This window comes from Podarcis pityusensis (assembly GCF_964106645.2).
Source record: "Podarcis pityusensis genome assembly, chromosome: 1".
NCBI lineage: Eukaryota > Metazoa > Chordata > Lepidosauria > Squamata > Lacertidae > Podarcis > Podarcis pityusensis.
This window is the reverse complement of record NC_138028.1, coordinates 111951934-111974170: the sequence shown is the minus strand read 5'-3', so window position 1 is coordinate 111974170 and position 22237 is coordinate 111951934. Positions and strand designations below refer to the sequence as shown.

General features: G+C 43.1%; 1 protein-coding gene and 1 long non-coding RNA gene across 3 annotated transcripts; one reads left to right on the top strand and one right to left on the bottom strand.

The window, feature by feature from the left end:
• Positions 1 to 2223: 2223 nt before the first annotated feature.
• On the bottom strand, positions 2224 to 8025 carry LOC308458905. Its single transcript, XR_013977770.1, has 3 exons — positions 7639 to 8025; positions 5180 to 5277; positions 2224 to 2287 (listed from the first exon to the last, which is right to left on the bottom strand). It is a non-coding gene; the product is annotated as an uncharacterized lncRNA (long non-coding RNA).
• Positions 8026 to 13354: 5329 nt separating this feature from the next.
• Positions 13355 to 21802, top strand: SPC25 (SPC25 component of NDC80 kinetochore complex). Of its 2 annotated transcripts, none has more exons than XM_080973097.1 (7): positions 13355 to 13560; positions 17062 to 17286; positions 17748 to 17813; positions 19132 to 19278; positions 19959 to 20054; positions 21225 to 21323; positions 21605 to 21802. In XM_080973097.1, the coding sequence occupies exons 2-7, from the start codon at positions 17133 to 17135 to the stop codon at positions 21727 to 21729; spliced, it is 687 nt and encodes a 228-aa protein (XP_080829223.1). In that variant the 5' UTR covers positions 13355 to 13560; positions 17062 to 17132; the 3' UTR covers positions 21730 to 21802. The 2 variants fall into 2 exon arrangements, with proteins under 2 accessions (XP_080829223.1, XP_080829222.1); XM_080973096.1 differs by having other exon boundaries at positions 13356 to 13560; positions 17129 to 17286.
• The last annotated feature ends 435 nt before the right edge of the window (positions 21803 to 22237 follow it).

The following is a 22237-nucleotide window of genomic DNA, read 5'->3' as shown; positions in this document are numbered from 1 at the left end:
TTCACAGCTGGAACTTGCCAGAACTCCATTTCAGTCCCTCTCAGGTGGGCGCCATTACAGTGGTACCTCAGGTTACATACGCTTCAGGTTACAGACTCCGCTAACCCAGAAATAGTACCTCGGGTTAAGAACTTTGCTTCAGGATGAGAACAGAAATTGTGCTCCGGCGGCGCAGTAGCAGCAGGAGGCCCCATTAGCTAAAGTGGTGCTTCAGGTTAAGAACAGTTTCAGGTTAAGAACAGACCTCCAAAACGAATTAAGTTCTTAACCTGAGGTACCACTGTATAAGAGAACAAGGGAGGTGTTCATGGTGAGTTCCAGCACCTCTTTTTTTCTAGAAAAATAGCACTGGTTAAGCAAAGGATGCCCACCACATCTGATGTGGCAAAGTCATGAGGAGATTGTTTGAAGTTGTGCTCAATTTCACTCGCGTACAATTAGGAATGCGTCCTGATCCTGGCTGTGTGAAGATGGCTGGTATCTCTACCTGGTCAAGTAATCCTGTTCAATTTTCAAGCTTTTCACTTGACATAAATACCAATTGTCACCACAGGGGGGTGCCTGCATACAAAATATTCCCCAGAGGAAATTAGAATGGTTTTAAATATATATATATATGACACTACCGTATCAAAAAGATGAAAATGAAAATGAATGAGGGAACCAGTCTAGGCTTGATTGTTTTGTTATTTTTATGGATGCATTTTTTTAATCAGTGTGCATTGTGCTCCTTGCCAATAAGATGAAAGAAAATAGGAACTAAGAAAACAATAAAAGTAAATAACCTCTTATGGCTCTTTAATAAAAAATATGAGGGGGTGAGAAGACATTCTGCCAACTATATATGTTGTGTGTTTAATGGAATCATATAAAGCTATTGAATTTGATTCACACAACAGATGGTTTCAGTGGGTGAACTTAAAGGACCTTTTCTACAGGAGAGCTATTTCACACATTTACTTTAGCAGAGATAAATGTGTTTGAAGAAGCCTTTTAGCAGATTCAAGTCCTGCAGTGTTTGATGAAGCTATGAGGAAAGGCATCAGAGAGGTAATTTGACTTCCTAATGCTCTGGGGTTGAGAAGCATTTTTGTTATGTAATTCAGATTGGCGCATCCACCTCCCCCCTCTTTGCCCCTCTCCTGATGAAGTGTGTGAGTGATGTCAAATTCAACCTTGCTCCACAAGGTGGCTCGGCCATGTTATTGTTTGCTAGCTGGCTGGCTAGATATTAATTTAACTGTGTTATTTATCACAATATATAACATATCCATATGTCTTCACTCAACCACTCGAAAAATAAATAAATCAGCAACTGTTTAAAACAATGTAGGAACTAGTTTATGATGCTATCTCAATCATATAATGTTTAATTGCTAGGGAGAGTTTTAAGCAAGACATTTATTTATTTAAAGTATTTAAACTCTGCTCTACTCTGAACAACTTCCATTCTGATTTAGGCTGTGTACTCATTGACATTGTTTCTGGCTTCAGTGTGCTCCTGCCACTGGTGTTTGAAGCTGAGCACACATGAAGTTATCCACAATCCATATTGTCTCCTGTAGTTCAAGAAATACTGCTGTTTGATGCATTTTCCCTCAAACCAGCTTCCATCATCCAATCTGAAAACGTGAAGCTTAGGTGTGTACATTTGAGACAGCTGTCGTGCATGTGCAGTTGACAACGCATGCACAGACGACAGCCTCCTTGAACAGGAGTTTGGTGAGGGAAAGCAAATTAGGTAATGTGCATTGGGTGAAGACATCTCCACCCACTCTCCGATAAATACAGCAATGTGAAAAAGCCACTTGAAAAGCAGCAAGGGGAAACGAAGTTATTGCATTTTAAGCCTCGAATATGTGCACAGCCTCAGTTCCACCCAGAGCCTTGTGGAAATTATTTTAGCATAAGCATCTTATTGGCATGAGTGGACTGCCTTGCCTCCCAGTCTGTTTCGGAATGTCAAGACATTGGTCTCTCTTTTTTAAAAAGAACATTTTATTGTTTCAACAATACAAACTAATCAGTGGCATTGAATTCTTTCTAAATGAAGCTGCCCAGATGGTTAGACTCATTATTTTTTGAGTCCTTTAAGTGCTCATCCCTGACGGTCCGACAGCTATTTGTTTTTCAGTGTTGGCCCCAACAAAGTACCAGTTGACCTTAAAAAAATTTACTCATGAGAGGGAAATGCTTTGTGCTCTCTTTAACAGATCGAGTCTTCGAAGAATCAATTTCATTTGGAGTTGAAAGGGGCTAGGCAGAGGTTTACTGGTGTCTTTGTAACCTGTGTCTTTGTAAATATACAGCTATGAGCGAATAGCATTGAGGGAGACAGAAAGTAGATGGGGACCTACTGTAGACCTCTTGCTGATTTACAGTAGACCATGAAAGATTTCTGACTCCCAATGGGATTTTGTATGGAAGGACTGTGAGCTCTGTTAAGCCTTGGGTACTTAATAATAATTAAAAAAAAAAAAAAAGCAAAGCAAATTCCTGCCTTCAGAATTCTTTAATTCTTAGCATATATGGCTGTTGCACCTGACTCCACATTCGTGAATCTTGGGGTTCTGACACAAAATAAAATAGATCTCATAAGCCTGGTGTCTGCTGTCCCTTTTTACAGGTGATCAGTCAGATAAGTGCACAAGAAATGTTAGTTTCCACTGTCATCACCACGCCATCCTTTGTCCAGGGCACCCAAAGTCAACTCGCTCTGAGCAGGGAAAATGCTCTCAGATCCAGACAACTGACAAACAGTGTGACTTCTAAGTAACTTAGACACTTTCTACACACTCCTAGAGCACCCGCCTTCCCGCTTCACATGCCAGTTTATCAGAGCTGTCTTCTCTGTGAGAGAAGAGGATGTTGCGGAATCTTGGGCGCCAGAGATGGAAGGAGCTGCGGCCCAGCAGGAACATGAGCTTTTGGATTTGACAAATGAACTTGGAAAAAGCCAGATTAGGAAAGATAAAGTTTGGACTGATTTGGAAATGGGAGGTTGGATAGACCCCCCTATTCAGGGATGTTTGGACTTTCCGAGTCTGGCAATGGGCCGTGAGATGTTTGGAGCTGTGGGGGCTCTCAATTTTGGAGGGATTCTGAAACATGTTTTTAAATACTACATGGAGTTTAGTCTGGACTATGGAAAAGGGGCTGATTTGTTGAAAAGGGTCAAAAACATTACCAAGTTGGAGTTCCCACGAGCAAAAGGTGAATATGAAGAAGAGCTGCGGAAGGGACATGGAAGGGACTTAAGGGCCTCGGATATAAGGTTACCAGGTTAATGCGCTAGATCGATGGGATAAAAAGGACTGACAAAACCCGGGACCAGGAGGAAGGGACGCTGGATGAAGATTGGATTGTTTCTATTTCTTTTTTTTTATCACTAGGATTGTTTTATAAAATTGATGACTGTTAGAAAAATGTTGGAATGAAACTACTTGGCTCTAGTAAAAATGTTTAAAGAATTAGGCAAGAATATTATGGTTATGAGAAGTGGGTAAAAATAAGATTTAAGTTTTAAGGTTTTTTATAAGATAAGATGAAAATAGATTAAGGTAATGTAATGACAGAATATTATGAAATATGGAAAGGATTTGCTGCGATAATTATTAACTGGCATACAAAAAAAGGGAGGAGGAGGAGGTCAAAGAAAGAAGGTAATGAAAGTTGAAGATTTGAGAATGTGGGTTTTATTTTTATCTGTTTGTGGTGTATTTTTGTTTTTTGAATTTGTATTGTTGGATGTGGATTTTTTTCCTTTTTCTCTTTTCTGATTTTTCTTTTTTCTTTCTCTGCTTTGTCTTTTTCTGTAATTTTAAAAATTTTCAATAAATATCATTTAAAATATATATATATATCAGAGCTGTCTTCTCTGATGGTTCTGCTCACCTGTTGGGCATGAGAAAAGGAAGGAGGCAACATGGCTAAGAATAGCCTTGGCTTCTCCTTTCCTTCACAGCATGAAGTGATCAGTCCCTGACAGTGGTGCCTGTCTAGTGCAAAAGCCACAACATGCACTGGGTATTGGGTTCCGAATTTTAAAACCTAGGAAGCTGCCAAATATCAGATAAGACTATTTTTTGCTTCCTTAGGGAGCAATCTGGTCTCCCCACGCCCAGCTGTGATGGGTAAAACTTATCGGTTAAGGATACTCCAATATGCTCCTTTCTTCAGTGCTTTGCAACTGTGTAACCCCAATGAATTATAATGCCAAAGTGGCAATTTATTTTGCTTTTCTCTACCAGTTTCTCATTTAAATCACTTAACTCTGGATGTGGGTCACAGCTGCAGGAGCTCCTGGGGCTGCCCATGAGGTGCCCAAGATTTGCTCCTGCATGGATATAACCAATTTAAAACTAATTAAACCAATGTAGGAGTTGCTCTCTCTCTCTCTCTCTCTCTCTCTCTCTCTCTCTCTCTCTCTCTCTCTCGTGCATTGATTTGCATTTGCAATCTGAATTTTATCCACCAAGTAGCCCATTCATTTCCTTTGGCTCATCGCTCTGCTAGTCCCAGTGGTTTTCTTTAGACCTGCATGATTAAAGTAAACTTTGCCCATCTCCATATTATCCAACTTTGCTATTTCTCTCCTTTTTTGAGTTAGTAAAGACATAAATAGGATTGCAGCCTAGGGGATCTTTACTAAATCTTTACTAAATTTAGTAATCTTTACTAAATCCTGGTGCATTTTAATAATAATAATAATAATAATAATAATAAGTGCTTTTTTCTTAAAAAAATGTTTAGGGGTACTCTCATTTTGACTCAGGGAAAATCACCATTTTATAGTTCAAATTGGGAAAAGTAAATACAATGAAACTGACCAATCACCGTGCTAGATTACAACTCCTACTTCACACATTAAACGCTCGCTTCCATCTGAGACTCAGGAAACACCGTGACAGGAAATGAGGCCACCATCAGGGGTAGCAATGGAACTGACGATTCACTATGCTAGAGAAGAAACTAAAAATTTAAATTTTTCAGCTGCTTCTCCTGTTATAGTCACAAAATGTTTAGGGGTATGTGTACCCTTGCGTCCCCCCAGAAAAAAGCACTGATAATGATAATGATAATGATAATGATAATGATAATGATAATGATAATGATAATGATAATGATATCAATACCACTCTTGCAATACCAATCTTTATCCTGGGAAGACTTCACCAACCTTAAAGTGGGGGGAAATGGAACTTGGAGGTGCACTGGGAGAGGTGCATCTTAGTCTGGATCCTCTGCTTCTTCAGGCGTTGATCCCACTCCTGTCACCTGCAAAAGAGTTAAAACACTCTTATGGGATTCTGTGGATTCCCTTCCTGCCCCACTCTCACCTCGTACCACGACTGGGTAATTCATAAACCTGTCATGGCACAGTACCAGGACCTGCAAGTCCTAGCAAAGAAACAAACCACACATTTATATGGCCCGCAGAACTGTGAGTATGCAAATACACGTAGGAACCAAAAGAGTGCACTCTGCACAAGGCAACTGTCACCTGTTCTCAGTGACTATCCAGACATTTGGTCAGTTGCCTGCTGGCCCCTGAGTCACCAAAACAAGTATGTGCAGCATCGTGAGTACTCTGAGTGTAGACGCTTCACAGCAACCTTTTTCAGCCGTGGGCCGGTCCACTGTCCCTCAGACCTTGTGGGGGGCTGGACTATATTTTGAAGGGGGTGGGGGAAATGAACGAATTCCTATGCCCCGCAAATAACCCAGAGATGCATTTTAAATAAAAGGACACATTCTACTCATGTAAAAACACGCTGATTCCCGGACCGTCTGCGGGCCGGATTTAGAAGGCGACAGGGCCGGATCCGGCCCCCATGCCTTAGTTTGCCTACCCATGCTTTACAGGGTCAGCCCTACTATTAGACAGAGTGAAGAGGCCATCTCAGACTCCAGGTTTTGAATGACAGTTAATTTATTATTACTCTTATTTTTACTGGCAGTAAAATCGTGGGATTTTCTGCCTCCGGTGACGAAGTACTTGGCTGGCCTCAAGTATTATGTGCCTTAACATTGGGGAGTGGGGAGACAGGGAGTCATTCCACCTCAGGCAACAAAATGACATACCTCCCAACATTTCTCCAATGAAAATAGGGACATACGTAATCATAATTTTATTATTTATACCCTGCCCATCTCACTGGGCTGCACCAGCCACTTTGGCTGGCGTCCAACATATATAAAAGCATAATAAAACATTAAACATTTTTTTTAAAAAAACTTTCCTATACAGGGCTGACTTCAGGTGTATTCTAAAGGTTGTTGGCTCCTTGGCTCAGGGGGTCACAGAACTCCACACACTCCAACATTTCCCCAATGAAAACAGGGACATCCTAAGGAAAAGCATGACATTCCAGGATCAAATTAGAAACTGGGGTGGCTTCTGTAAATCCAGGACTGTCCCTGGAAAAAAGGGACACTGGGAGGGTCTGACTTGGGCAAAGCCTGATGGTTTAAAGTGATGCAGTAGAGTTCAAATCCTTCCCCTAAGAATTCTGTCTCCTATATGCAGGTCTGCTGTTCACTGGCATATGGAGGTTGCTGTACTGTATTTGGAATTGCAATTCTTCGGTCCTTATTCCCCACCCCCCACCCCACAGCCCCACTGATGAAAACTCTGGTGCTCCTAGGAGAGGCTCTCTCTGAAGAGAGACTTTGAGCTTTTGGCTGCAGGCAGTGCTTTTTTTCTTTAAAAAATGTTTAGGGGTACTCTCATTTTCCTACTCATATTGAAATACTGCCCCCCAATGAGGCCAAACTTAGATTCACAAAATGTTTAGGGGTAGTATGCGTACCCCCAGGAAAAAAGCACTGGCTGCAGGCCACGGTGCTCTGCAGTGCTGATCAACAGTGGCCCTCCGACAATGGTTCTGGTACAAAAACCTACAACCAATTGTACTTTTGCAACGTTTTCAGTTTACAAAGGGCCTCTTCAGACTGGGGTTTTATTCTGGGTGTGTCCTGCTGTTGCCTCCATGCCCTGCTTGTGGGTTTCCAATTGGCCACTGTGGAAAATGGTCTACTCTATTGGACTGGATGGCTCCATGAATCTCCTCCAGGAGGTTCCTTTATGTTTTGAAATTCTGTACACTCTCGATTGACATTATTTACTGGGCGGGCAGAGCGGGGCGGGGGGCATGGAAATAAAGCAACAAAAAAAAGTGATCGTCCAAAGAAGAATTTTGCAAGGTTTCTAAGGCCGTGAATATCAACTAGGATTCTGAGGTGTGGTTCTAGAGTGCAAAGCATTTCACACAGGTTGGACCTCACTGTCACCCTGCGAGAGCCTAAGATGACCGCTAGGACACTCCCAAATTTTGTCATGTATGTTCATGACAGGTGTAGCTTTATAGTGGTTGGCAAGCTTATCTGTCATTGCTGGTCTTCTCACTGAGGAGCCCCTGATAAGCACCCAACAAGCATCTCTGGGATCTCCAGACCTCAGTCTGCAAACTTTTTAACTAATGCAAGTAAATGTCCATGATTACTGTACGCATATTATCAAAGTAAACATTATATGATAACCGAGGTCAGGTGTTGCTAAGCAAATGTTTGCAAGGAGAAGGACAAGGCAGCAAAGCAAAATGACTTCTCTAACAGTGTTAGCTGAAGTCCACTTACCCTTGGTACACAATGTTTTTTCATTCATGGCAACAATAACATTAACTTCAGGCGTCATCATAGATCAGGCAGCAAATTTCCTTCCCCCTCCACTTAGAGTCAGAATGGAACAGGGATGATAAAATCCATCATCTAGAACGACTGGAATGAAAAATAATGATGATGAAGATCCAAAATTCAGTTAATTTGTTTTGTTCAGAATTATCAAATTTTGATGAGCATCCATTTATCATGTGTCCCGTGGAGACTTCTTGGTAAGACTGGTCAGAGAGCAAGAAGCAACAGGATAAGATTGCTGACCATGAGATTCCTTTTCATGCCTCACATGCAAGTTCCAAATAGTGCATCTTATAGTGCATTGTCCAGTACAGACATTTTGGACCTAATGAATATGCCTGGTAGCTCCTGGGCTAGGACCAACAATTACAGCAGCATTGTTGACCTTTCACCTGAACCCCTGACTCCAAGTCCCACTGACAAATACAGTAGGTCAAGTCCAAAGCTCAACAGCCGGGATGCACAGTCCAGGGTCAATCCAAATAGGCCAAGCACGAAGTCCAATGGTCAGAAAATACAGTCCAACCCAAAGCACAGTCCTGTAGATGTTCTAGAGCTTCCAAGTCAAGGTCCATCAACATAGAAAGATAGGCAGACACAGCCCAACAGCTCTACTCCCCTTTTCGCTTTTGAGTCTTGATTGTAGCACCTGGGCTTGATGAGGCATGTGACCCTCACCTGTCCTGAGTTGAATCCAGCTGAGGAATTCTCTCAGAGCTAAGGAGCCCCACTTGGCAGGCTGTGGGCCTTTGCCTGCCTCAGCCTCCCAGAACATACTTCCCACTGTTCCCTACACCTCAGAGCCCGCCTTGTTCGTGGAGACCCCTTTGGCTCTGATGATGGGTCGTGCTGCTCTGGTCCCTGCACACTGAACCACATCCCCTCGCTGTCCCCTGTCATCCTGTGAGCACTTCCCACAAAACCACCCTCTCCCCGGCTTGCCCCAGTGGGTCCCAGTTGCAGCTACACCCCCGCCAAGATCCTCTTTCTCCTCCCCATTGTCCTGCCTGTTTGTGACAACCTTACTGTTTGTTATGGGGTCTTGTTGAGCTGCTTGGAAAAGCATCTATTATCAGTTGTACCTTGCATCATCATCATGGTTGCATTTATCAGGTGAGACTGTGCTAAAGACTTAACAGGATTTCCCCACTGAGGCAGAGCTTTCTGTACTCCGTCCTTTATGAGCAGATTTGGAAAAATCTGCAAATTTTTTCATCCTTCTCCAAGGAGCAAAGAAATAAAACTCTGTCATTGTTACATAAAACAGGTGTGTTTTTTTTTTAAATTGGAGATGAGCAATCCTAATAAAAGAACTGAGAATTGCTAACAAACTCTGTCAGGTGAGTGCTGGCTCCTTTTTGTGTTCTGTAGATACATTTTCGTCAATGGGAAAATAATAAAGCTGGGAGGAAGCCATTGCTGCATTTCAAATGAAGTCTCTAATCAGCACCTGCACAGACGGGGAACTGGTATAAGACACGCTGGCAGCTTGCTAGACAACAGGTAAAAATAGAAGAATGCAATATAATTCACTGGATCTAAAAAGTCCAGGGAAACACAAAAGCTCTTTGGAGAGTGATGCCAAAGATCAACGCATGCTGCACAGAACTATTTTTGCAACAGGTAAATGAATGGATTCAGCTCATCCTGCTGCACACAGCACTCATTAGGAAACAACAAACGGCAATTTAAAAAGCAAGAGGATGATGTGTTCCCAAACTCAAGGCAGGTGACATGAAAGAAATATTCAGCCTACAAGTACTGAAGAAGAACCAGTTGCAGAGCACACAGTCTATTATTATAAAAGCTGTTTTATTATAGCAGTTCAGCTAGCAGTCTGATTCTTTGCTCTTTATCCCATTCTGGCCCAGAATTTATGAGAGGTGCAAAATAGCCATCTCACAGTGAACTCCTACTCAGAAGTAAACTCCATTTTGTTGGCACTTCCAGCCTAGGGGAGTGAGTCCTTGCAGCCTTAATGACATATATAGAGGTTGTGAAATGGAAAAGAAATATCTACGCTTGCATTAAATTTAATGAAAGGGAAGTGAAAATCAATGCTAACCTAATTTATTTATTGTTAGACATTCTGTGGACAGATGGTTTTAAAAAGATTTTCTCTCTGTCTGCAAAAACAGGATTTCAGAACAACATGTTGACAAGGCAGGGAGAAAATACCCTAGTGTGTCGAGTTTTGTACAACCAGAAGTGCATCCCTATTTCCTTTCTGTGCTGAATATTTAATAGAAAGCTTAGAAAAACATTTTATTATATTGGGGATTACCACCTTACAAATACTATATATAATTGTGAAATAGGTTTTATGGGCTCATTAACTATGTACTCCATATGCTGCTAAAGCAGCTTCAAAAATATATGCCATCTACCAACTGTCTTGTAACATGATATATTTTCGGGTTCTGCAAACTCAAACATAGTATCAAAGGCAATTCTTCCTGAACCAACTGTTCTTCCCCAGTGGAGATTCCTCAAGATTTTTACAAATAACCTATGGGATAACAAGCCTCATATAACCAACATGCTTAAGTCTAAGGGATTAAGGCATAGAGTGAGCTGTAGTGCCAGGCTTAGCTCACTTTGGGATGGACTAGGTCAGGCTTCCTCAACCTCGGCCCTCCGTGTTTTGAGACTACAATTCCCATCATCCCTGACCACTTGTCCTGCTAGCTAGGGATCATGGGAGTTGTAGGCAAAAAACATCTGGAGGGCCGAGGTTGAGGAAGCCTGGACTAGGTAATCAAGCCCTTATTCCTCTTCAGTCTACCAGAGAAGTTCAAGGTGTGAGGAGGGCTCAGCTGGTTGCTGCAGCTCAGACCGCATGGCTCTAACAAGCTGCTCTTGAGTTCCTAAACCAATAATTTAGGAACTTTCACCACTGTAACTAAGCCAAGTTTTACTGTCCCGAACTCTCCAGGAAAGCACATGAATTTGACCTTTGGTGAGTTTGCAAGTAAACCTTTTTTAACTCACCAAACATGTGGTCATTTTCTACACTAGGGGAGGAACTTGGGAAGGAACTTGGAAGGGCATATTTTTAAATGTATGACAGCCTATATTTCCACCCTTTGCTTTTCTGCATATTCTGTGATTTTAAATCTCTACTGGGGTTCTTTCACCAAAGAGTACTTGCCCCAAACTTGGATCATGGCATCCTGGAATTCTCCAACAATTCCTTGAACCAACATAACTAAGGTTTGCATTGCTTTATTTTGATCTCAGTTGCATCTTTTACAGCTAACAAAAAACCCTTGGAGTTCAGATTTATAAAAATTGTGCTGTAAATGCCCTAGAAATCCTCTCTCTTGGCCCTTTTACTATAACATTTTGCTCAGTGCTGTGTTGGGATTCAACTCCCTGCAAGATTGGTCTGCAGCCACAGCTAACAGGATGCTTCATGCAGTGACCACAACCTCATGTATATGTGATCAGTCTTCACTGAAACAGCATCTGTACAGTCCTTGTGTTATCTCCATTGCACGTTTGTTATGTACTGAGTTGAATAGGATCCAAAAGGCAGCACTCTGATTGGTCCTAGAACAATAGGATTCAGAATGCAGCAGTCTGATTGGTCCACAGGAGCCACTCAATCTAGTTCCAGGTGGAAGGGAATCCGCAACCTGATTGGCCTGCAGGAGAATGCCGGAATTAGCCAATCACGTGGGGCCCATTGTGTAAATAATGTATATCAGGCAGACATTCTGGGGGAACGCCATTCCTCCTCACCACTATGAGCTGAATAAAGAGCATGAAATCTTGACTCCGTGTATATTTCAATGTTTGTTTTTTATATGTAAAATTCTCTGCAAACAAAAAACAAAAACCATGGTTGCCCATACCAGTTGCAAAGGTTCAGAAAAGGGAAACCCAACTGACCAAGGGGTGGAGCAGATTTTAAGTAACATTTAGGGCTTTTTTGTTTAGAGAAAGGGTAAGAGGAGACATGATAAGAGGTACAGAAAATTATTCCTGGTGTGGAGATAACGGACAGAGAGAGTTTCACCCCCTCTCCTTTTCATAGTACAAAGCTTGAGGACACCTATGTTGCAAGATCCGAGATAGATAAAGTATTTAATCACACTTTGTATAGTTAAACCATAGAATCTGCTTCCCGAAGATAAGTGAGGGCCGCCAATTCGGATGGTTTTAAGAGCATTAGATATATTCATGGAGAATAAGGCTATCAATGGCTACTAACCACAATGGTTAAGTTCTGCTTCCGCTGTTGAAGGCAGTATGCTCCTGAAACCACAGGGAGGGGAGTGGGCTCGTGCTCAAATCCTGCTTGTGGTTTTCCCACACGCATCTGGTTGACCTCTGTGAGAACAGAATGCTGGATGAGAAGGGCCTTTGGCCTGATGCAGCAGGGGCACATCTTAGATGCCACCCTATATTTCCCCTATCCCTAGGTAGGGCTCCGGACTCCAGTGCACTTACAAGATTCAGGATTCTTTGCCATGACTGTTACCATGACACAAGAGCTTTAAATAGAGGTTCAGTCCCTGGGATCTCCAGTTAAAAGGTGTGTTTGCAGTGGCGTAGCGTGGGGGGTGCAGGGGGGGCGGCCGCACCGGGCGCAACATCTGGGGGGGGCGCTCGCAGTCGCAGCTCTCTGCCCCTACCTGGCTCACTCACTCTCTCTCACTGCAGTGCTGGCTGTGCGAATCCGATCCGAGCCGCTGGGTCGCCGCCCACTGTGGAGGGGGTGGGTGCCAGGCGTGCAGTGCGGAGAGAGAGCGAGGGACTATCTGGGGGAGGGACAGTGCAGCGGCCGCCCAGCGCAGAGCTGAGCGCGGGAGAGAACCACACCAGACCAGACCAGGCAGCAGCAAGAAGCTGGCAGCGGCGGCAGGTTAGGGGGCGCAAATTACTTGCTTTGCCCTGGGTTAGGGGGTGCAAATTACTTGCCTTGCCCCGGGTTAGGGGGCGCAAATTACTTGCCTTGCCCTGGGTGCTGACAACCCACGCTACGCCGGTGTGTTTGTGTGTTTCAGTGTCAGTCAAGTCAGGTAGCATCCTTGGAGAGCCACTACCAGGCTATTGGGTTGTTGTTTTTATTTTTGTTAGGTATTTTGTGGTTTTATATCTTGATTTATTCTGTGAACTGCCCTGAGACCCCTGGGTATAGAGCGGTATATAAATTCAATAAATAGTAGTAGTAGTAGATAGCACTAGCCTATAATTTTATTACTGTTATTTTTATTACCTATTACATTTCTATACCTCCACTCTTCCCAATTTACAGTTTACAATATTAACACACAATACTACACAATATATAAACAACTAGTCTGGAGCTTGGCATAGTTGGGTGGCATCTGTCCTGAATGCTTTAGTTGAGATTTTCCTGCATTGCAGGAGATTGGACTAGATGACCTTTGGGAATCCCTTCCAACTCTCTGATTCGGTGACAAGGTAGCACCCCCTGCGGGATATGAGACCAGTCAGAGTATTAGGGGACGTGTTGGGCGCTTTAACCCGCTCTTGTCGTTGAGAGAAACACGAACTACAATTCCCATCATGCAGATCGTCACCCGTCATCTCTTTGGCCAATAGCGAAGAGAGAACCTGACGTCGCCGGTGACTTCAATGCACGCGGACCAATCGCTGGGTCCGTTGTGCGGCGCACGCTGAGCGCGAAGGAGGAAAGCGGCCGTTGGCCGTTGGAGGCGGGCGCGAAGGCGACGCGTGATTTGAACAAAGTGGCGGCAGAGCTGAGCGAGTCGGGCGGCCGCTCGCGGGGCGTGAGTTGAGTCGCAGCCCCGCTCCGAGAACAAGGCGACCTGGACACGGACCCTTGTTCGCTGCCGAGAGACAGGCTCGGGTTTGCAGCTGCCGCGTCCCTTGGTATGGGAGGGGGGGAGGGAGGGGACTCGTCTGACGGAGGAGGGGGGGAAGTGTCTGCTGGTGTTCTCTCTATCGTTATATAAATATGTAGAGTGTGTGTGTGTGTGTGTGTGTGTGTGTACATGCGTATGTGTGTGTACACACACACACACACACACATAATGGTGTGTATAGATAGTGAGTGGATATTATGTGTTTGTGTATGTGTGTCTGTATATGTGTGTACGTATATGTAGTGTATGTATATATGGTGTGTGTGTGTGTGTGTATATATATATAGTGTGTGGATCTATACAATATAGTATATCTGTGTATGTATATTATGTAGTGTATGTGTATATATAGTGTGTGGCTATGTATAGTATATATGTGTTCGTGAGTGGTGTATATATATGGGGTGGGTGGGTGTGCGCGCACACACACTTATGCACACACACACACACACACACAGAATTCAGTTCTTGCCAGGCAAAGTAGAAACATTTTTTTTAAAAAAAGAGAATGCTCCTGATTTTTTTCCTGTTAAATAGTCTACCTCCATACTTAGGGGGTTGGGGAGCCCCTTACGATCCGTGCTTAGAATCATAGAGTTGTAGATTTGGAAGGGACTCCAATGATTAAAAACTTATTAGAGAGACATCGTCATTAATGATGGTGAGGGTCTCATTTTCAGGAAGATTCTTGAAAGAAAGAAAAAAAGCAAGTGGCCGGTCAGAAAGCTTTTTATTTACTCCACCAACTGGATTTCAAAGAATCATAGAATTGTAGGGTTGAAAGGGACCTCAAATGTAATCTAGTCCAACCCCGTGTACTGCTGGAATATTTTAGCCCAACGTGGGGCCTGAACCCACAGCCCTGAGATTCAGAATCTCATGCTCTACCGACTGAGCTATCCTTGTTCAAAATTGTAACAGCCACTTAGTTGCTGAGGGTGAACAGTTTCAGCTCTTCTTACATATGGTTTGATTTTGCTACTGGATTTCTTCCCCTGGAAAGCTTCTTTGACCCCACACCCCTTTTTTAAAATGGCAAAGCTGGCAACACCTGGATGGAGTTGTGCAGCTTGTCTTGTGTGAGGGGAGGGATTTACACTTCCCTTGAAGGTGAGCTGTAGTTGAAGAGAGCATCTGCTCCCAAACATTGCCAATGGCAGTGCAAGGAGCATCAGTGGCCAAGCTAGTTTGCCTGTTAGGATCATATTCCTGGGGAAACTTGACCTAGTAAATCATGCTCTGACTCCTTCCAAGCTGAATTATTAGCACTGTAAGTAAGGTAACTTTTAAAGATGGTTTGGAAACTTTTGGCAAAGGAGGCTGCATATTGCAGCAATTCTGTACTGGTAACATATTTTGGGTTTGGGATTTGTCTATGCAAAGGGTTGCCTGTTCATACCAAACCTTATAACAGAAAATCAGGCCCTGCAGTCTCACCCATCACTAAGAGGCAGTTAACAAGAGCAAGGCTTTCTTGGCAGTTGATGAAATGCACTTGCACTAAAAATTTATTTGGTTCCATCATTATTTCGTATTTAAAGTATTAAGTCGTATTCATTTTGAAGGGTTATATGTGTGTTAGGATTACCGTAATTTTCGCTCCAAAACACGCACTTTTTTGCTCCTAGAAAGTAAGGGAAAATGCCTGTGCGTGTTACGGAGCAAATGCACTCAACCGGAGCCATGGCTGCCGTCAGTCAAGCAAAGCGGGAGCCGCTTGCAGGGCTTTGCACGGCTCTAGCTTTGCTTGCTTTACAGCCAGGAGGAGGGGGAGGAGCCGAGGAGGAGGGAGGGAAGGAGAGCCATGGCAGCAAAGCGGGCAGCAGCTGCTTACACGGGAGGAGGGACAGATGGGAGCCATAGTGAGCCGGAAAAAGCGCCGCGTAGCCAGCAACAGCTGCTGCAGCCTCAGCTAGCAAAGGTCCGTGCGCTCTCTAAATGGAGCAATGAGGCTGCAGAGGGACGGCAGGGCACAGGAGGGCTCTGAGCCACGAGCGCAGTGAAAACCAGTAAAAAGGTTTTAAAAGCTGCTGGGGACAGGAGGGCACGCTATGAGGGAGAGGGGGAAATTACGATTCTCCCAGCATCTCAGCTGATCCGTTGAGCAGGACTTGGGTTGCAGGGGGTTCGCCATTAGCTGCGTAAAGCAGCAAAGAGGGAGAGAAGGAGCAAAGCGGGAGAGGAAAGGAGCTGCTTACACTGCTGTAAGTGGCTGCTGTCCGGTTGGCTCCTTTAAAGCAACAGTGCTCTTTCCCTCCCCCCTCCCTGCTCAGCTTGCCAAAAAGCTCCTTTTCCACACACCCCACGTGAGCTCCTTCTCCCCTTAAATCCCTCTCCTGCATCATTAGCAGCATCCTTCTCTACACACCCCATGCGTGTTCCTTCTCCCCTTAAACCCCTCTCCTGCATTATTAGCAGCATCCTTCTCTACACACCCCATGCGTGTTCCTTCTCCCCTTAAACCCCTCTCCTGCATTATTAGCAGCATCCTTCTCTACACACCCCATGCGTGTTCCTTCTCTCCTTAGACCCCTCTCCTGCATTATTAGCCGCATCCTTCTTCACACACCCCATGCGTGTTCCTTCTCCCCTTAAACCCCTCTCCTGCATTATTAGCAGCATCCTTCTCCACACACCCCACACGTGTTCCTTTTCCCCTTAGACCCCTCGCCTGCATTATTAGCCGCATCCTTCTCCACACATCCCATGCGTGTTCCTTCTCCCCTTAAATCCCTCTTCTGCATCATTAGCAGCATCCTTCTCCACACACCCCACACGTGTTCCTTCTCCCCTTAAACCCCTCTTCTGCATTATTAGCAGCATCCTTCTCCACACACCCCACACGTGTTCCTTCTCCCCTTAAACCCCTCTTCTGCATTATTAGCAGCATCCTTCTCCACACACCCCACGCGTGCTCCTTGTCCCTTGAATGCTTTTCCTTCCCTCCCCACTTAAAACGTGGTTACAAAGCACGGATCCACGTGGATCCTCAGGATTTTTGCACTGGGTCACCCCAAGTTCACCATCAGATCACATAGCATATCCATGGCTACAGCCTGCACCAAAAAACACACACGCACCCACTGTTTCATGGGGCTGCAATGGCGCAAAAACGTGGTTACAAAGCATGGATCCACATGGATCCTCAGGATTTTTGCATTGGGCTACCCCAAACTCACCGTCAGATCACGTCTGTGGCCACAGCGTGAACCACAAAAATCATACATCCACTGTTTCGTTTAGAATATTTTTTTCTTGTTTTCCTCCTCTAAAAACTACGTGCGTGTTATGGTCAGGTGCGTGTTATAGAGCGAAAAATACGGTAATTTTATATGTTCTGTCATGTTGAGAATTACATAGGGTCTTGTGAGAGCTTTTATGGCTAATGATAGCAGTCAGTTGTAAACAGCCCAACACTTATTCTGATACCTAGATTTTTGCCCTTTAAAATCTAAATGACTTGGATACGTGGGATTTTTCAATAAGCAATTATTTTACGTTTGCCCAGGAAATCAGCAAGCCTGTCTGTCTACCTGGAGAAACTTCTGAGTGATTATACCGTAATCTATTTTTAGAATCATGGCCCAGGAAAAAGGTGATGATGAACTGGCAAAACTTGCAGAACACATGAAGGAATTATGGACTAAGTTCAAAACCACTTGTAGCAATGAGAAGATTGACCAGACGCTGAGGCTGAGTGATTTATGCATGGAGTCTTTATGCAAGCTTTCAGGTACAATTTTATATGGGTTATTGCTATTAAATTATTGTTAATTGACACTTCCTGCCACGGAGGCAAAGGTGCTCTACACAGAAACCGTTTCCTATTTGCAAGGGATGCTAAACTGCAATTCTGAGCAAGTGGTGTTCCTTTAAAACATTTGTGGAATGCAGGACACACCTTAGTAGCAATCCCCTTCCATGGCTGAGAAGCTGTTGGGAGGGAGGCTGGTGGGAGAGAAAGAAAAGCCAAATTGGGTCCCATGTCATCCCATCTCCTGCACTTGTCTCTCAGCAATGTTGGGTTGGGAAGGCATATCTGGGTATAAATAAAATTTTGTGAGGGCCAAGACTTTCAGCATAGCTTATCAGCAAAAGTTATTTAAATCTGTTTTGTATACATTGTTTATAAACCAGCACAAATGTTTCAGGAGTGGGCTGGCAGATAACTGTTTGTTTTGTTTTTAATTACAGATAAATGGTCGAACAGATTAATAGATGGGGACAAGATGATCACTAAATTTCATGAGTACACAGATGGTAGAGTATGAGTTCATGAAATATTTTTGCATGAGTACATACCTTCTTGTCTCCCCTTTTCTGCAACCCCCACCCTGTACACAAACTAACTTGATGCCACCCTTTTCACCTTCTGCCCAATAATGAAGCAAATAGCCTCTCCTATTCTGAAGTCACTGTCATACTCCTGCTTTCACTTCGCAATCATGGCCATGCTCCCCACTCCCTCCTTTTTTGCGAACTCCCTTTGCACTCCCCCATTTTCATCTTCACCTCCCTTTCCCTTCCTCCTTTTTCTCAACTCTTGCTTGCACTGAGACTGCCCCCATTTCTATGCCTCTTCCTCCCTCCAATTCTGTAGCCCTCTTACTTTTGCAGACATATCTTACTGTATCTTTAAGGTGTATAGAAATCTTAGAGTGAGCCTGTCACTTAGCTTGTTTAGTTAGAGACGGTTAATTAATGGATGTTGAAAATATCCGAGTGCTTGCTTGTTAATAAAATACCTGTTCCAAATGGCTACATGGAATCTGGAACTTAATGTAGAAGACAACACATAGTACTAGGAGTCAAACAACATTAGAAGCAGCTAAGGAATGGAAGATGGAGAGGTTTGAGTAGAGCAGGGATAAAGCAACACTAAGGGGGGACAGGGAGTGGCAGTTTTGAACCATGGCTGAGGTTTGAGTAGAGCGAGTGAAGGTGGGGGATATGGGAAAAATTTGGTGGTTGAAAACAAGGTTTGAATATAGTGAGAAGGGAGTTGAGAAATGCTTTGTTGTGTTAGCTTATAGATATTGGCTTCCAGAGCTGGCCCAGCCATTAAGCAGGGTGAGCCCACGGCCTCAGGTGGCACTCTTGCAGGTACCCTGCCTTGCCCCTCTGTCAGCAGCAGAGAAGCACTGCCAGCAGCACCTCAGTGAGATATTGTCTGAAAAAAGCACCGTCGCTTCTCTGCCATGGCAAATACAGCAGGGCATGCAGTGTGACAGCAGGGCAGGGTGCCACTTCCCGTTTTGCCTTAAGCGGCAAAATAGGATGTGCTACCTCTGTTTCTAAAATCTAAAATGTCAAACTGTTGTTCTGTTACTAAAGATTAATCAGCAGACTTTGCATTTATGGGATAAGAGGACAGGTCCTTGTCTGGATTAGAAACTTGTTAATGAACATGAAGCTGATTATAGGAGTAAGTGGACAGTTCTCACAATGGTAGGATATAAGAGGTGGGGCATGCCAATTATTAATATTGGTAGCAATGCTTTTCAACTTGTTTGTAAATTATCAGGAATATGGGGTGAGCAGTGAGCATAGTTTTCCAAGTTCTCCCTGTTGCATGTAGAAGCCTGTCAGAAGAACAAATCCATTGAGGAAAAACAAGAGAAATTATCCGAAGTACTTGCTGACCTTAAGGATGGCAGAAAGGAAGAGGCAGACTTGATGGCTACTATTCAAGAACTCAGAGAAGAATTGATCATAAAAAGTAAAAGTAAGTCACAATCAAAATGGTGATAAAGAATTCTAGTTCTGGAGAGATTGGAAAATGCCATACTATTTGAGAAATGTGTGACAAAGGGCCACATCACGTTAGTTTAACTCCATGAACATGATTTCCCCATAGTGAAATGTGTACTAAAATGTATGATGTATTTGCCTGTGATTTATAAAAATCTGGCAGCTTATGCAAGTGTCACTTCTGAATAAATGCATTATAATATGACACTTTTAGGAGCTTTATAAGTGTGTTACATTTAGGGCAATAGAAAGGACTATGACTGCAATCCTTGGCATACTTTTGAGTAAATATACATAGGATTATATAGTAAGGCTTGCTTTCTAACTTGGGAAGCAAAATGACCCATCAAAATACCTTAATATAAAAAAAAAACATTGGTGGGAAAGATGTATTCATATTAAAGTATTCAGTTGAGTAGGAACACACCACATCAAGAAAATGAAATTTTGATGGGGCAGGTGGCTCATTAAATAGTATGGTGTTTTTTTTAAAAAAGCATATATTAACTCCTCATTTGTAGAATTCAGACGAGGCAGCAAACAAGAGAGGCCAAGATTTGATAGGTTTATCAAATAGTTTTTTTAAAAATACAACTTTAGGTTAATGGCATGGATGAAAAAAAAACACTGCGTCTTATTTTGTTTAAATCTCAGTTAAAAGCAAGCCCCCAGAAGAATTCATGGAAAGACTTCATAAGTCTGAAAAACTATTTAAAGAGCGGCTTGGGTTAGAAATACGCAAAACTGGTGGTAAGACTGATGTGTTCCTTTCTATAATTTCAGGGTGTGACTAGTATTGTTTTGCTGTAGCAGAATTAATCCATTAACTGCCCAATAAAAAGTGCAACAAGTGTGAACTTGAATAGAAACAGTTTCCCATGCAAGTGTGCCCTAACACCTGTACAAAAGGCTGCTGTAAAGGAGAAAGCCATTGCATCCAGCATATGCTCATGTCCTGAAAGTGCATTGTCTAATGGATAATTGGTGCTGATAGTTCCGGTCCTTTCTGGGTCCTATATAGATGAGTGAGAAGCAGCCGCCACAACTGTTCAGTGCTGTCAGTAATCTCATTTTACAGGGGCAGCAGGGAAAAGAGGATTTTGCAATCATGGCAACAAACAGGTTGCTTTTTTGTTCACAAACCAACTTTTCGAGATGGAACACCCTAGCATTACATCATGTATGATTACGCTATCAGTTTTCTAAGTACCTAAGTACCTAAACCAAAATGATGCATGCTTCTTTGGGGGGGGGGGGGCTATCCAATCAATTATCACAATCTTGGATTGTTTTACTTGCGTACTTCCATAAGGAAGAGGCCAAAAATTGGGGTTATTGTACACATTCTCTCTTCCCTTCCAAATGCACTTTTGATTGAGCAATATACTGTGCTAGGTATATAGAAAACGGGTAGGATGGTGGCATTATATAGATGATAATGAAGTAAGTCATCAGTTAGGGTGATATCAGTCATCTGAATAAGAATCCTATCCACTGAAGGGGCACATGATCTAATGAGGCCTCTGCTCATGGAAAGGGCTGGAAATGATTTTTACTAGTTTCCCCTGCAGCCTCCACAACCAACTCTCATGTGGTTTGAGGCTCCCTCTCACTTGGAGTGGGGGGGGGGGAATTGATGAAACTTGCATTTCCTCATTCTGTGAACAGGAGCATCCCATGAGCAGAACTCCATCCGTGGATCTCTGAATCCAGCCACCCTAATCTTCAGAGCGTAATTTGAACAAAATAGGATGGCTGGTGCTATCTAGACTGAGCAGATACGTTTCTATGTAATGTGAATCCTTTAACTTGGTAAAAATACAGCAGCAGTTTAAGACTTAGTTAAATGTTGCAGGGACATGAAACGCAGGCAATGGATGTTACCTGACACACTTAACGAAATATTGTTTTTGCCTTTAGCAAGTCATTTGCAGTTTATATTCCGTTGTGTTGACCACAAAGATCTTGAGAAACCATACATACTTACCCTTACCATAAATGAAGAGGGAGCTTATGAAGGTATGTATAAAGTTTATGGATACTGTTGCATTTCATAGTGGAACTGTTTTCTATAAATCTAATCTCAGATCATCATTCTCTCTCCACACACTGTAAAAAGGCATTAGCATTTAGATTCTGCTTTAAAAAAATCACCTAATCTTTAGATTCTGCTTTAAAAAAATCACCTAATCTTTGCAGCAAGAATTGTTACCTCCAGTATATTAAGATTCACTAACTTCATGGTTTGGATAAAGTAGCAACTTATGCAACAACTTATGTTTTTCCCTATTTTCTCCTAGTGATTTCTTGTTTTCCTCCTCTGGACTGTATAGAAGAACTGCAGCAAAAAGTGAGGGAAACCAGCAATTTTTCTGCATTTATTGCTAACGTCAGGAAAGCCTTCATCGCTTTGACTTATAAATGATATGTTGTTATATATGTAAATCTGTCTGGATATCTTTTCTGCTTAAATAAAAGAAATTAGGCATTCATCGTAACTATTTGACCTTCAGATAGAGTTTGAGTTGCACCTGGGCTGTGCTACCTCTGCTTTTCATGAAGACAGATCAGATCCTGGGCTCCTCAGATTTGAACAGGGTTGCATTTGCAGATCAGAAAGTTTTGCTTTATTTAGTAGCACCAGTTTCTAGGTTACCACCCGCCCCCCTGCCCAGGCAGGGCAAATGTCATTTCCCCCTGAAGCCTTCTGTTTCATTCAGAGCTGCCCATGGAATGTGGGCACATCAAACTCAGTCTCTGAACAAGGTATAGTAAATGTCTGCTTTCACTGTATAACTCTTAAAAAAAAAAAAAAAGTTTCCCGCCCAGTACAAGCTAACACCAGTCCCATTAAATGACAAATATCAATATCGTTGTTCCTTAACAATGCAATCCCATACATGTCTACTCAGAAGTAAGCTTCAATGAGTGCA